The sequence below is a fragment of the Falco cherrug genome, chromosome 11 (assembly GCF_023634085.1).
Source record: "Falco cherrug isolate bFalChe1 chromosome 11, bFalChe1.pri, whole genome shotgun sequence".
Lineage (NCBI taxonomy): Eukaryota > Metazoa > Chordata > Aves > Falconiformes > Falconidae > Falco > Falco cherrug.
Window position 1 is genome coordinate 4,838,223 of NC_073707.1, and position 16,481 is coordinate 4,854,703.

The following is a 16,481-nucleotide window of genomic DNA, read 5'->3' on the forward strand; positions in this document are numbered from 1 at the left end:
CGCAGGCTCAACACTGGAAGTAGAGAGATCCCAGGGGTATGTATGGCATACAGGGTGCCCTTTGGGGAGGAATGAAGGCAGCTGGACTGTCATTGGGCATGGAGCTTGGTGGAGCCACAGACATGTAATTCGGTTTGAGTACACAGGTTTCTCCCATGCATGGTATTACAGAGTGATCAGGATAATTTTAACACCTGTGTATAATTAGCCATGGACAGGACACAGTTTCCTTAACACAGCACACAGTCTGATTGTAAAACTTGTCCAACTGTTAGATCTTTTACAAGTTAATCCAAGTTTATCACTTCTAACAGAAGGTGGTCAGAACCAGGATTACTGCTTATTTCACAAATGAGAAATTAAGAGACTTGGAGAGTCACAAGACATCTCCAGGTCAATGGCTTCTAGAGACTCCTAGATTTGTGAAAAGGTAGGCTGGTGTGTGCTGTCTTCTGCAGATGGAAGTGTATGAGGTTGATCAGGGTATCGCTGCATCTCTGTTAAGTATTGCTGGCTGAAAAGTATTCCTTTCTCAGATCTGTGGTACCTGTGAACAGTAGTGAACAATAATAAATGTGTATCTGTACACTTTAAAAAAAATCCTACTATATTTAAGGACATCTTCTGTTACTATTTTAAGATCTATTCAGAAGTGCAAGAAATATATTTAATTTGAAAGTTAAAAATTGAATTTTTAAAATGCATTTCGCCAGCAGCATGTGTGACCTGCGGCAAGCAGTCTGTAACATGCCTGGGAAATGTGTCTGTAGGCAGAAGAGCAAGAATGTTCTTTACTGAAGATGTGCCTTACTTTACCTGTGTCATTCCTTATTTCATTGTCCACTGAAGTGATGAGCGGGATAATTTCTCCTGATTCACAGTTCTATTTGGGAGTTTCAGCGTCACTGGCCTGATCCAGCATGATACCAAGAAACTTTTTGAATGAATGGTGTTTGTGCTAGGTGAATTTGTGTGACCTGTGCCTCACACCTGTGGTTGCCCTTATAGATAACTGTGACTTGTGAAAGTGTGAATGAGAAGGACAAGCCGAACTCGTGTTGCTCTTCTGTTTCTGTACTTTTTTCCTGAGTTATAGTGTTGGATTCAGTTGGCTCCATTCATGTCAGTGCAATTACCAAAGCTATTTCAGTCTGCAGTACAGACAGAGCTGTGTACTTGTTTTGTCTTCGCTTTTTTAAAGTGGTACAGAGGTATTTAGCTAAATTGCACACAGCTCTTTATAACATCAACCCTTAATCTCTTTTTCCTCTAAGAAGCAAGTACTCTTGAATTTTTACGCATCTCAGTAATGTGAAACAATTTCCCTGACTTGGACCATCTTTTTTAGCTGTTTTTAATGTAAAGTGGCCCGTTCTTTCTGTTAGATATTTTAATTTGCAATTTATTAAATAATTCTAATTCTATTACTAATTTATTATAATGCCTAATACTTTTAAAAGATACACTGTTCTGAGTTTAAAGAGTCAATTACAGAACTGTGTGCCTGCAGAGTCTTCCAGTACTTGTGACTTTTCCAAATAAACAAGACCTCGGTGGCATGAATACCTGAGGTGTGTTCTGCTGTATAACCTGGCCGACCAGAGTGATGCCGGACCCTGTTGCTGCAGTTGCAGGATTACTTCCATGGTCTGAGGTAGAACGTGAATCCCAGGAGCTATGCTACCTCCTCTGCACCCTGATAGCTTTTGTATGTTGCTGGAACAGGTACTGAGGGATGCAAAAGCCCTTTGGATTCTGTTCTCTGTGATCCGGATGGACTAATGCGCGGGTTCATTAATGCTTTTTTTCTTGTGGTGGCTGCTACAGTCATGCGGTAATACATGCTGAGAGCAAGCTGGTATGTTTTAATAAGCAGACTGAAGAGTAGTTGGTTTGGGTGTGCTGTGAAAGTGTCCCGTTTTTTTCCTGAATTACCGTAGCTGCTTTTTGCTGGGGTTTTTTGTGGTTTTGCCCCTAACTTGACGGTGAAAAGGGGTGGTGAGTGGGTTTCTTGAGGCAGGGATTCATTGCAAATGACTACCCAGAAAACATGGTGTGAGATGAGGGTGTTTGGGTTCCTGCTGATTTCTTTAGCAGGGAACTGTAGCCTTCCTGTTTATTTCTTAATTAACAGAATAAATACTATCACCTTTGGTTTTCTTGAACACTGTTGTAAGAAAAAAGTTAGGGTTAAGATTTTTCAAAGATGTTCCTTTGTAGAAGACGAGTTCTAGTTCTGTCAGCAAAGGCCTTGCACGTGCTGTGATGAGCAGTTGCTGCTCAGTTGGTGTCACCCCTGGCAGCCAGTCCCTGAGTCCTGCTTGCACAGCGCTCGCTTTCCTGCCCCATCAGCCAGGGCTTCCTAGGTCAGGGCTGAATCCTCTTCGGGTACAAACCACCCTGCGCCAGCCTTCCTCAGCTGTCGTGGGCTTGCTTAGAGTAGCTGCACACGTTTTCAGGTCTTGCTGGTGTGAATGTCGTGGGTGGCTGTGTAGTCCCTGGCGTCGGTGTGAGCGAGGGGGCGTGTGTCCAAACACGGTGGGTGGGGGTGGCAGCCCCTGCTTCAGGTCACTGCAGCTGGGGGAGAGCAACAATGTCCGGCTACACAAACAAATAGTGCTAGTTTATTGAAGGAGCTGCAAGTAGTTTGCAGCTGATCTAGTCTGGTCTCATAGCTGACCCTGCTTTGAGCCGGAGGTTGGACGTAGATGACCTCCTGTGGCTCCTTCCAGCTTGAGCTCCTCTGCTTCTCTGAATTGTTTGTATGGAGCCGTGCCTGTATATTGGGTATTTACTTGTTATAGTGACAAGAATAATGTGAAAAATCTTTAAGGTATTTTTCTACAGTTTCTAGAACGCCATAACTTTTCTTTAATTTGCTGTAAACTTATTCATATCAATCTCACTGTATTTTTTTCATCATCTCCTCAGTCAAAATATTATGGCCAAACATTATTGACAGAAGTTTACAAGCATCTGAATTTGATTGAATCGGACTACTTTGGGATCGAGTTCCAGAACATCCAATCATATTGGGTATGTACAGTTCCCTGACAAATTGGTATAATTAAAAGGTTGAGTGAATGCAGTTGCTCAAGTGTCAAAAGTTTCAAAGTCTGCTGGGGTCTCCTGTTAAGATTCTTTTTGATTCTTGTAAATCTGCTTCGCTCACTGGAACAACAGCTAGTAAAGCAGAGGGAGGAGGCAGATTCTACTTCTTGTTAAATCTCAAAAGAATGGGTAAAGCAGTTGAGTCGTTGCTGATGTTCCCATTTTCAGGGATATAAATAAAATCCTTGTTCCCTTTGAAAGGAGAAACATCAACTCAGTGTAGTCTGTTGAATACTTCTGAAGTCATATTACAATGTGTAATTTTGGTAGTATTTGTATTTATCTTCAGTTTATTCAGTCTTCAGTTAATTTCCCTATAGAGTCTTTATGATCTCTTTCTAATTAAACATAAGTCAGCAGGCATATAGAGCTGCAAACTTTTTAAATCAGTGAGCTAGATGAATGCTGGCACTCTGTACAAGTTGCTTAACCCTGTACCTTGCAAAGAGGACAGTGTGGCTTCTAAAGTAGAAAATGCTCCCAAAACTGTTCTAATTTTTTTCCTATTACTTAGTCTATTTTTAGGTCTCACACACAGAAAATATGACTGAAAGCATAGAGAATGCTAATAGCACTCGTACACACTGCGCTTGAGCCAAGGAGATACAGTAAAGCTTGTTTAGCTTCTGTTTTTTTCTGCAAAGTATCTTAAAATGTTTCTGCATCTAATAAGGTTGTGTAGCTCCTCGGCTGGCTCTCAGACGGAGAAGTAACTAGTAAGGACCAAACATAATTGTCTTGTTACAATTTTTTTGTTTGGGGGGGGTGGGGGGCGAAGCTGAGCATCAGAATACTTTGTATTAGTTTTGTGGATACTCCTTTTACTAGAACAAGGATAGTTTTTCTTCAAAAATGTGCTTTTCAAAAGAGGAAAATTTGTGGGAAAATACAGATTTAAAATCCCTAAGCAGGTAGGTAAGAGAGATGGACAAAGCATGGAAGGGAAAACAAGCTGGACCTTGTAGTGTTCTCCAGACCTTCTGTAAATCTGTAGCCTGGCTCCTGTCTACAGATGTGTGTTTTGGCATTTCTGTCATCTTGCCAGTGGTGGTTTGCTTTTGCTTACTTGGCTCTTCTGTCCAGATGAGCTTTAAGCACAGATCAGTGGTTTTTCTATTGATGCATGGTAAATGTCAATTCAAATAGATAAGTATGTTTTTTTAAAGCAAAGGAATTGCTGCATTACTGCAGTAAAGAAGAAATGCATACTCATAAATTACTGCTTTATTTGAATTTACTTTTGATGTTTTCATATTGTATTCAAATATAAATGTCAGTTGGTAATTTTTTTTTCTCTAATTTCAGATTTGGCTGGAACCTATGAAACCTGTTATTAAACAAGTACGGAGTAAGTAGTTTTAAAAAAGGAAGTTTTCCTTAATTTGCATCTGCTTTATGTGGGTGGTTTCACAATTACTACTTGATTTACTGGTTATACTTCCCTGAAAATTGTAGTTAGTAGGGGTGATAGTTCCTGTTTGGGCATGTAAATCTGATGTTTTTAATATGTAGTAGGTGGTAGGTGGAGTGGAAACTTACTGAAGATAGGATTCTTTCTCTGTGATAAATATCTAGATAGATTGGATCAACTGGTGTTATGTTTAAGTGAAACATAAACCTTTTGTGAGCTTTTGTAAGTTGTGTTGTCTTATGGTGGAAAGAAAAAGGAATATTCTGGCTTGTTGTACCCGTTGCATGGGAGGAGGTAGCATGTGCAGTCGTGAAATCCTGTCTGAGAGCTGATATGCCTTTCAGAAAGGCTGCAAAGAGCTGCACTCGGAGCTTGCTGACATGCAGGCAGTTTCAGTGGGGTGGGTATTCCCATGTCATTCTCAAAAACTCTTCCAATGTGCTCAGGAGCAGCTTTGGTAAGAGAGCAGAGGTAGGAGTCACCCGCCTGGTGGGTGGCGGCAGCTTTGGAGTCCCCTTTGCTTCAGCTGTGAAAAATCTGTTCTTGCTCTTTGACTGGGAAGATACTGCAATAGTGGTGCTACCTTTGCTTTATGCTACTCTGTATAATGTGAGATACACTCCAAAAGCTAAACATAATTGAATACAATATGCTAGTTCTGGTGTTGAAAGATTATATAAACCTTTTCTTTTTCCTCTAGAATGGGGTTAAACTGTTTGCTTGTTTTCTTTCTGATTGTAAAGGCTTTGTGAATGAACAACATCAGGAAGGAGTGGTGGATTCCTACTCCTTTCAAAATCTTAATTAAAAAAGTTGAAATTTAGTATTGAGACGTAGTTTTTAGTTATTCTTCTGCCTAAAACTGATTGCCAGAAAATAAGAAATCACCAATTCCAGCTATATTTTTTTAAACTTTAAGGTCATGATTTTATCTTTTACCACCATTGTATTTTAAGCAGAAGAACCAAACCAGATATAAAAGAAGTTTTCCTTAGGAGGGTGTATAATATGTTCACTCTCTGTTTTCCCCTCCAAAAATAATTTGTTGGAGTGCCATCTTTTTATATACTCTTTTTCCAATGTTCCTAGCTGGAAGGAATTAAGTCTTAGCCAGAAGATGTGGTGGACCACACATCTGCAATGCCGCTTGCTGAGTCGTTCAGTATCCTCTTCTATACAACATAAATTGGGGAAGCTTGGCTTTAGGCCATAGGCTGATGGCCATGTTTTCTCTGATGGTACATATATTGTTCTAAAATGGTCTAAAACCATGGGGATGTGCTAACATTTACGGCTGCTCTGCTGCTTGGTGGTCTACCACTCTTGTGGCAGTGACACTGAAAGATTTCTTTTAAAATTTTTTTTAATCTTAATCTGTAGGAGATACCAGTCAGTTGTCCGGCACATGTTCAAGCTCTGAAATAAATTTTAAATTTGTAAAGTTCTGATAACTTGGGTGAGAGCTCTTTTTATTCTTTCTAAGTTAGTTGAATCCCTTCCTGGCTTTCTGCTGTTTTTAAAATTGAAATGAGACAAGACTGTAGAAAGTCTTGAAAATGTTTACAATTTAAACATTAATTGCATGTATAGTAATTTAAGCTGTTCTTTCATTGAATCGGTTAACTAACATATGATTGTAAAGAGCATCTTCCGAAGAACTCCTTTGACAGTACTGCTGAATACAAAGCCTTAAGAGGAAAATTAACTGCTTGATAATGTGTACATTCCAGAAGTAAGCAACTTAAGCTACGGTAATGGGAAGACACATCTGACAATACAGCTGTGCAAGGCTAGCCACATCTGCTGGGGCTTCAGCCTCTACACGCCCTGGCCATGCTGGGGCTGCCCTTCCCTGGTGCCCCTCTGCCTGGCTCCCTGGGGGCAGCTGAGAGCAGCTGGTGCACCCACAGGTGGCCTGCTCCTTCTGCGTGCCTCTGCTCAGCCCTGCTCTGCCTGTGGCTGCTGGCTGTTTCCCAAGGGAAAGTGAAGTTCTGTAAGAAAGAGATCTGTGGAGTCTGCTCATGTGCATGAAATGCCTGAACTTGGCATGGAGGGATGATCTTTTCCAGTGTTCTCACTTTGAGAAGTTTTATTTAGGTTCTTTTTTTTTGTTTGTTTGGGGTTGGGTTTTTTGTTTGTTTGGTTTGGTTTTTTAATAATTTAATGATTTTGGAGTTAACCTTGTACCTTTTAGTCCAGCAGTAGGAGAATGCTAGATTTTATCATGTGCTTTAAGGTAATATAGCTCAAATCTGTTAGCTTATGTTGATGATGATTGCTTTGTAGTCATAAGCGTGCAGTTCTGAGTTTTTGACATACCTTCTAAACCCAAAAATCTAGATTATTAACATTAATTCAAATTAATTTTGGTTAGTGACCTATTCTGAGATGTATAGAACTTTGTGTTGTGTGATAAAGATTTTATTTTTGATTAATTTCAAATAAATGCAGTCAGTTTTACCACTGAACCACTCCAGAAGGCAAGGAGTTTAGATCCAAATTTCTGACTTTGTAACGGGCTCACAATATCAGGTTGGCATTTGGGTACCTTCTCTGAGGTGTTGCCAGTTTTATATAGTGTTGCATTCGCCATACCTGCATGGGTAGTTTTTTCTGATTTTGTTGTTGGTTTTGTTCAGATTAGACTTGCTACAATAAATTTTGCATCTTGGTTAAGACTGGCCCAGTGTTTCTTTTTCTAATTAGAATGGGATTTATGTATAGATTAAAGGCAAGATTTTTTTAAAAAAGAGTTGTGCTACAGAAGCAAATATGCAGTATTATGGTTTTATTTTTATTATTTATTGTCACTCAATGTAAGCGATGCTCAAAACACTGCCAGAATTGCTCTTGCAGCAATACTTTCCAGTTGATTGGTGTGAGTAACGTGCTGGTTCTTAACCTTGTGAATGTCTTCCAAAGTCTGAGGATCTTCAGAAATTTGATGTAAGGTCCTAGTGTTTGACTGGGATCATTAAAACTATTTTCCTCCCTTGGTATGTCTCAAGAGCTATAAAATCCTTAGTAAGGTTTAAGTCTCTGCCAAATGTGAGCTTTGTGTATTGTTATAGGGTGTTATTTCCAGCCTCCTTTAATTTCTAGATACTGTACTGTAATTAGGGTGCAGATTTTAGGGTTTTTTTGTTCACCAAAGCTTTGGTAATTCTGGGATTGAAGGCTGGGAGCTGCCCTTCTGACAGCTGCGATAGTCTGAGAGTTAGTTCTCCCAGCTACTTGGCAGAAAGCAGTTTGTTATTCTCCCATTAGCAAACAAGAGGGTGAGAGTGTGGAGGAATGTTTGGTGTGTGGGAGTTGGGTATTCCAGGCAGAAGGAATTGGTGTACTCTGAGGCTGATGAGGTTAAATTGGACATTGTCAAGCTTTGAGAGATCTTGGTACTTAAGATAAAGCAGACTGGCTTGTTGCTTACCAATGTGCTCAAATAAATTTGCTTATTTATTTATTTTTTAAAATTTGGCTAAGATTGCTTTGAAACAGCAGTGGCATGCGGGCTCCCAGGGTGGATGGGGCTGGAAGGCACCTCTGGAGGTCACGTGTAAGTAGAGCTGGCTTCGAGGTTCAGTCCAGTCATGAAATGCACGGGTATCCTGCTCATAGTGCCCAGAAGAGAAAAAGTCTAGAAAGAAGAGGGGTGGTAGTTTTTCCCTTCCTAGGTCCTCCTCTGCCTTTTAGTGGGGGTCTATCTTTCCCCCGTTTGTCCTGCCTTTCTCTGGTTCCACATGCTCCAGGGGAGCTGTCCTTGCTCCTTGTGGGAAGGTGCATGCTGGGGGACGGGCCTCAGTCTGTTGCAGTCGAGTGGAGATGCTGTCAGTGGCGCTGCGGTGGATGCCCGGCAATCCTCGGGCCCCGGGGGATGCCTCCGAACGTGAGCTGGGTGCCTAGCAGGCTTCTCTTAGCAAGGGCTGGCCAGCGCTCTGTCTGCTGGTCAGCCAGCACAGATGGATGCGGCAGAACGGTGGTGCCCAGCTGTGGCACGGTAAGGGATTGTGGTGCCCTGGAATATTCCTCCGAAAATACCAGTGAAACAAGGGATTGTGGGCATAGAGGCAGCGGGTCAGTGGGCTGGGTTGTGGTGCTGAAACTGTTAACGCAGTCCAGTCGCAGTTGGGTTTTCTTGTTGTAAAATGTTACACAGAGGATTATGGACTGTTCCAAATAGTTATTTAGGATTCTGTTTAGATGTAAACATTAAGTAAGTTTTCTCCTTGTTGAGATTGACAAAACAGTGTTAAAAAATGGTAAGAAATGGGTATTAATGGGCATGCTGGGAGCAGGCTGCAAACATGCTTTTATCTCTATGGGAGCCATCTGGGTCTGGCCAGACTCGTTGGTTCAGTTTGTCAGCACCTCTGGTGATGGTAGTGCTTGGTGCTGGGAGAGCCTGTGGGGTGTGTCTCCACCCTCTTCCCCTTCTGAGAGCCTCTCACTAGGTCATCTGCGATGCTTCTGTAGTTTTGACGTAAGGTAGTTGCTTTGGTGTATTACAGCTTTCGTGTTGCATGAAACTATCTTTGCAGCATTCAGACTGCAGACTCGCCTCAGAAGCAGAGTAGGTAGTTTTCAGAGGAACTACCTGCTGTATCTCCGTTGACATGGACTGTTGATACCCCGTAGGTCTCCTATAGTTAGCTGGCAAGCTGAAAACTGGCTCAACTTCATGCGTGTTATATTTCTCTGCATGTTAGAAAACATAATATGCATGCACTTATGAAGAACAAGAATTTCTTGTGAAATAACTAGTTTTTCTTGCAGGACCAAAGACTACAATGCTTCGTCTAGCTGTGAAGTTTTTCCCTCCAGACCCGGGTCAGCTGCAGGAGGAATATACTAGGTAAAGTATTTTTTGAAGAATTTTATTTGCATTACCTAGTGAAATAATAGGAAGGTAAGAGTAGGAGGATGTTGCATCTGTTTCCAAACAAAACTTACATTGAAAGTGAGTGAAAGCACTTTCCATCACTGTCATAGTTTCAGCAGACACATGTTGGCAGATGAATGTTACTGGAAAAAATATTTTTCAAAACAGAAAACAGTGCAGGTTAGGGCTTGCCAAACATTACAGTATCAAAAGAGACGGGCTATAGAGGAAATGCTAAAATTCTTAAACAGTACCTACAGAAAATAATCAGTACATGTTTTAAAAAATTACTTTATAATTTAAACTTCTAATGTCTACACTTGTAAGTATTCTACAGCTAGCAAACACACAGTACTGTTCAGCACACATACTGTTTTTCATCAGCTCATCATGGGTCTCTTTTGCTGATTGCTAAAGCAGTCTTTGCTTTAAATTTAACTTTGGTAAATGAAGCAGACCTCTCCGCTTGCCAGCATCTGGGAACGTGGTTTGAAGCCTGTGCCTCTAATAAGGGCATTATCCAGGACTTCAGTGTTTGAAGAGCTAATTTAGTGCTTTTCCCAGATTTGCTGCTTTTAGTTGTAATTCCTTTTAGAGATCAACAGAGGTTCTTTATCCTTCAGACTGATTTTAGAGCAAACCAGCATGATAACTGCTGTAATGCAATGCGATTGTCCGTTGTAATCATAAATACAATATAAATATTTCCTTTGCTCCCCATTTTCTTATGTTAACTGCTGTTTCTTGTAAGAATTTAATTAGAAATACAGCTTTTTGGAGCACGAACCATATTTTTGTCTATTTATGGAGTATTTATTATGGGATTCTGGTCTTTGCTTAGAGCATCTAGGTATTTCGTAATGCTACTAATGATTTATAGACTTTATTGTGAGTGTATTGAAGAAACCAAGATAGCTGAGGTATGCAGAAAACAGAACATCCTTTATAGAAGTCTTTAGTACATACTTACGGTACTTCAAAACTAAAAAAAAACCCCCACATTCAAAATGTATACCTTTTTGTTATCTTTTTGCATCAAGAATGTCATACATAATGTTTTAAAATTAATTCTTCTTACAAAAAAATTACTGTTCTCTTTCAGGGTATAATTTGCTAAAGAATATTGATCAGTCTGTCAGTTTAGAGGTTTATAGTAATGAGTTGCTGCCTATTTATTTGAGTCCTTATTGCACCTTTTTCAAGTAAAAAGCACAAAAGACTTGCCAGCATTCCATTCATAAAAATACATTAAAATTGGTTTAGGTTACAAAATTGGTCCTTATCAGCATACTTTCAAGCCTGCCATGTTTTTCTTCTATCCTTCTATGTTTCGCAGGCAGCTTGTTACTTATACAAAACTGTTAAACAGAAATCTATTCCTCTTTAGCAGCTGATTGGAAAATACTTTAGTTAAGAGTTTAGAAGTATAAGAAGATGGTATTTAACCTCGTACTGTCTTTGTAGGCTGCTAACATTGTAATCCTGGAAAATATAACCACTGAGTAAATTAATTGAGTGCTAGAAGAAATGCTCATTGTTTTTCCTAACAAGATAATAGAAATGGTGATGTTCTTCCATCATTTTTCTAGTAAATAAAATCACTTGGAAGTGTTCATTAAGATTCTTTCTAGCTAAAAATTACATCTGCTGTTACTTCACGAATCAGACTTGTTAAAAGTGTGATTTTCCTTTTGCTTCCTTGTTCCTGTGTGTGTATTGATGCTGATAAATTGCACTAGATTAGTCACGGGTTATTTGGTTTGGCTGCCAAGGATGGTCAAATCAGGCTTCTGTGTTACCTTGTTTTTTGAGAGAAGAAGAATTAGGAGATGCTGGTTTTATAAAATCCTGCTCAGTCATTTTATTGTTCTCTCATGTGTCGAGGTGGTTACTTGTAACTCTAGTACTTACAACTCTCTCTCAGGTACCTGTTTGCGTTGCAAATCAAGAGAGATTTGGCAGAGGAGCGACTGACCTGCAGCGACAATACGGCCGCTCTTCTGGTCTCACACCTTCTGCAATGTGAGTATCCCAACTGTGGTGACGCTGGGTGATGTTGCCATTGCTAACCCAAGTCAAAATAGCATACAGTAGCTTTTGGTAACTAAAAGCATTTTCTGTCTCGTGGTATTTCCTTCCCTACATGCAGTAAACCCCATTGGTTTTGAACACTGGGATTATCATCAGGGCTAGCTGTGGTGAGGAACAGCTGGTGCTTGTGTACAAGATAACTTTGGCTTCATGGAGGCTACGAAACCCAACCCCTTGCGTGCTGTCTGTTTTCCCTGGCTCTGCAAACCAGGTCACTAGTGCTCATCATCTTCCAGGCAGCTGCTTCCATCTGCCTCGGTGCTTCCTTGGCTTTGTTTCTCACTTTCCCTGTGGCTGGGGGGGAGATCAGTGTGCAGAGACAGGGCTGAAATAAAACTAGAATTATGTGCCGGAACAATTTCAACAGTAGGGTTGTCAGCAGCTTTTCTCCTTGCTTGGAATGAAAATGGAAATGGGAAGCAATTGATTTGGATGCTCTCCATGTTGCTGCTCGCTCGCTCTGTACGCACCTAAAGACCTAAAAACGTGGCCTGTAAGGTGAGCAGGTTGAAAACTTTGAATAGGTTCAGACACTAAATCAGCTCGAGCAGCAGCCAAGTGATACAGTGGTTACAAATCTGCAACCTGAGCTGCAGAAACAGGATTTTGTGCCCCCTTGCTGACTTGAAACAAAAGCTATTAAATAATACCTCTTCACATGTGCACCGCTGAATAGTTATTAGTTATATAATTCTGCATTGTAAAATAATAATATTAGTTAGTGGTGATTTTATCGGAAGAGCAACGTGTGTGTACCATCAGTGAGTGACACAATTAAGATGTGCTCATGACTTTCCAGTGTGGAGCTGGCAAGCAAATCTCAGCATCTGGCCTTGCTTAGCTTGCTTCTACTCTACTAGAAAATCAGAAGTGAGAAAGAATATGATTATTTTTAACATAAATTATTTTACAAAAGTGCCTTTCAATGTTTTTTTTCTTGTTTCATAGGCTGGCTTGATTTCAAACAGGATATTGCTGTGTGTTTTTTAAGAACAGCTGCCTTGGATGAGATTATTAGTTCACTTAGTCCACTCTCTCTGACAGCAGTTGATAGCAGATGCTGTAGGGAAGCCCCCAGAGCAAGCATATGGCATCGCTTCCTTTGCTGCACCAATCCAGTAATCTTTGCATGTGGCCTTTCTAAGTCAAAGATTGACTCTGCATTTCTTTATGTAGTTGCCCTTGATGAACTTTGCTTCCATGTATTTGTCTGCCTTCTGAATTTGCTTATATTTTTGGCATCCTTCCATGAAAGTGAGCGTCACAGCTTAGTTTTTGGGAGGTTTGTAGGAAAATGTATGTCCTTTTGTCTTTTTAAAACATTTGCATTTTAATGTAATATGTAACTTCCTATTTTATTATCAGAAAAAATAAATAACTTTTTAAAAATTTATTTCTTCAATTTGTGATTTTTATATATGTTTGTCATATCTTCTGCCTGCCTCATGATTTTCTTTTCCAAGCCAAAGGCTTCTGGTTGTTTCATGTCTTACTAGATGGAAGCTGCTTTGCACTTCTGATGCATGCTTTTTTCTCTTATAAATCTCTTCCTAAATCCACCATGTCATTTCTGAAAGGCGTGGATATTTGAAGGGGAGACTGAAACTCAAGATGTAGGTGCTCTGGGGATATATAGGCACGTAATGCTGCCTTCTCTTTTTGCTAGGTACTTATTTTTGGACAATTCCTAACATGTAGTTTGCCATCTTCCCAAGTAGAGGCTTGTCTATAACTCTTACTTATATTTAGAAAAAATTAAATTGAAATATGCTGGTTTGGTATGAGGTATCTGTAAGGAAGAAATATTTAGACACCTCATGGGTCGTCTTCTATAAGTCTCACATCTTTGACTGTAAAGAAGTCTAAATTTTCCAAACGATGTTCAAATAATACTGTAATTCCCAGGAAGTCTCTCTGGGGTAAATGTGAGTGTTTTGTGAAATAAAGCTGGATACAAAGCATAATGCACAAATTTGAAGCACTTAAAAGGAAAATACATTCGGGCTCTTGGAGTCTCTGTAATTCCTTACCATGTATTTTCTTTCATTGTTTCTTCTTACATTGTTTTGTTTTCTGTAATAGCTGAAATAGGGGATTTCGATGAATCAGAGGATCGAGAACACCTTAAAACAAACCAGTATTTGCCAAACCAGGAAAGAATTGAAGGGAAGATTCTGGAGTTCCACAGGAAGCATGTGTAAGTGAGGATTAATGTATGCCACTAATGTATACTCCTGGGGAGCAGGTGGACCTGCTTGGTGGAGGTTGAGCACACTACGTGGTAGGATGATGTAAGATTGTATGAGTTAAATGCCATTTACATCTAGCAAGAAAAGTTGGATGGAACAATAGTTACATAGTTAGCGCAGAGTTGTTGGGCAGTAGTTTTTCTCCAGTAATTTTTTTTCAGCGTACCTTTAATAACGTACCAAAGAGAGCTATCATGAGCTTGTAATAATGGCTTTAGGCAAAATCATTCTACAGAATTTCCAGTCTACATAAAGTTTAAGTTCAGCTTGCCATAAAATGCTTAAGTCTTGCTTTTGTCTAAATAACTAGAAATCAATTGCATTGTACTCATTCTGTGTTCATTAAGCGTAAAGGAGATGGAGAAGGATGGAGGGAGAGGGGAAGACAGAACTTCCATCAGAAGTTATGCAATACCCTATTTTGCAGGTGGAGTATATTTGAAATATGTAACATTTATTAAGGGACAAATAAACTATTTGCTACAAATATAAAATTAATTCCAACACACAGTCAGGAACTGCAGAAATTAATGTTTCGTTGTTTGAAATGCCCACTTCTCCCACCATGCATGTTCTATGTACAGTAAGGTCGTGTGTTTTACAGTCTAATCTGGCTGGTCTTAAAATGTGAAGATCTACTTGGTGTGTGCAGTGTAAAATATTTTGGTAAGGAAGAAGATTTGGAGCAGGCAGTTGACAGGGTGCTTGTGAAGGAGAAGTTAGCCTACAGGGAGGCTTTGTTGTGACCAAAATACAACTTGGAAGATCAGGGTTTGCATTGGACAATATATGTTTGCCACGGTATCATTCATTTAGGCTTTGAAGCACACAATGTTAATATCACTGAGAGATTCCAGAGTGTTACCTGCCATAATGCTCCTAACTTGTGCAGTTCTCAGAGTTGACAGGTTAAAGCAAGAGGTGTTCGATAAAATGGTGATAAGGGGCTGGATTTCACCCAACAGGTCTTTTCCTGTAGTTTTTGCGACCCTGCATATCAGGATTTAGCAATCTGAAGTGCTTCTATTAGTTGAGAATATCCACGTGTACAGTTTGTTGTTCATGGTTTTGCTTTAAGTCAAATACTGTATTAGAAACACAAATTTTCCTTTTGCTCTATGTGGGTAAACTCAGGAATTGTTGCTGATTAACTTTTAAGACAGAACAAGGATTTTTTTCAGAGCAGCATCTGTGTTTCAGGCGAAGACATGTCCTGTATTACTGCAAAATCAGTTCCTGAGAATTTCAATAATTAACTGTTTGCTTTTTATGATCACTCATTTTCAGTTGAAATTATTGGTATGATGGAAGTTCAGCTTTGTCGATTCTTGATGAAATCAGACGTTTGTTACTTTTTTTCTGCTTTTGAACCTTTGAGGTGCACATGGAAGTGATGAAGGAACAGACTAGATGTTGTTTAAGTATTTTGAAGTAACTTCGAAGTAAATTAAAATGTATGCTGGGATTCTTCACCTTGGTAGAAGGTAGCTGGAAGAGAGAAACCGTTAATTGCACAGAAATATTTCATTATTGTTCTCATGTCAAAAGAAAAATGCTGAAGCAAACAGGCAGTAACTTCAAAGCAAATTAAAAGAGGAGGAACAACATCCTTTTCTTACAGCTTGTAATGACTTTGTGAAACTTACTGCTGCAAGATGCTGTGGAGTCTAAAGCTACGAATGGCTTCATGATAGGTTTTTGATGACATCACACAGTATAGGCTGGTGGCTTTCAAATTTGTTATGAAATGTGTGATTTCTTAGATCTGGGATAAGAACATCCAGACCATGCACAGAACAGCCCTTTGTTAATCACGTGCATGGATCTGACTAAGTTGCTTCTGCTTGTGGGGAGTTTTCTTGGTTTACCTTGCTTGATAGAAAGGTTGTGACTGCCTTCTGGGGGAGTCAGGGACTGCATGGTGCAGTTGACATGCTGGAGGGAAGGGATGCCATCCATGGGGACGTTGACAGGCTGGAGAGGTGGGCCCGTCTGAACCTCATGGAGTCCAACAAGGCCAAGTGCAAGGTCCTGCACAGGGGTCGGGGCAATCCCAAACACAAATACAGGCTGGGTGGAGAATGGATTGGGAGCAGCCCTGAGAAGGGCTGGGGGTGCTGGTGGACAAGCAGCTCAGCATCACCCAGCCGTGTGCATTTGCATCCCCGAAAGCCAGCCGTGCCCTGGGCTGCATCCTCAGCAGCGTGGCCGGCGATTCTCCCCCTCTGCTCCGCTCTGGTGAGACCCCCCTGCAGCGCTGCGTCCAGCCCTGGGGCCCCCAGCACAGGAAGGGCACGGACCTGTTAGAGCAGGGCCAGAGGCTGTGGAGGGGATGAGGAGCCTGGAGCACCTCTCCTGCGGAGACAGGCTGGGAGAGCTGGGGCTGTTCAGCCTGGCGAAGAGGAGGCTGGGGCAGACGTGCTGGCAGCCATCCAGTACCTAAAGGGGCCTGCAAGAAAGCTGGGAGGGACACGCAATGACAGGACAAGGGGGAGCAGTTTGAAGCTGAAAGAGGGGAGATTCGGCGTAGCTATTAGGAAGAAATTCTTTGCTGAGAGGGCGGCGAGGCGCCGGCACAGGCTGCCCCGAGCAGCTGTGGGTGCCCCATCCCTGGCAGCGCCCAGGGCCAGGCTGGACGGGGCTGGGAGCAGCCTGGGCTGCTGGAAGGTGACCGTGGTCCCTCCTCTATGACATAATTTTATTAATCAGGTTTGGGCTTTTTTCAAACAAGTTACTTCTA

The 16,481-nt window shown here is 40.9% G+C and overlaps 1 protein-coding gene across 11 annotated transcripts in view; it reads left to right on the plus strand.

The window, feature by feature from the left end:
- The window catches only part of FARP2 (FERM, ARH/RhoGEF and pleckstrin domain protein 2), an 81,329-nt gene that overhangs the window by 19,398 nt on the left and 45,450 nt on the right, over positions 1 to 16,481 (plus strand). For all 11 annotated transcript variants that reach the window (XR_008734357.1, XM_055723170.1, XM_055723169.1 and 8 more), the window contains exons 3-7: positions 2,932 to 3,036; positions 4,417 to 4,459; positions 9,296 to 9,374; positions 11,326 to 11,423; positions 13,575 to 13,689. Coding sequence is in view for 10 of the 11 variants with exons in the window: in XM_055723170.1 (XP_055579145.1) it covers positions 2,932 to 3,036; positions 4,417 to 4,459; positions 9,296 to 9,374; positions 11,326 to 11,423; positions 13,575 to 13,689 (440 nt within the window). In the remaining variant the exon portion in view is untranslated. The remainder of the gene's footprint in view (positions 1 to 2,931; positions 3,037 to 4,416; positions 4,460 to 9,295; positions 9,375 to 11,325; positions 11,424 to 13,574; positions 13,690 to 16,481) is intronic.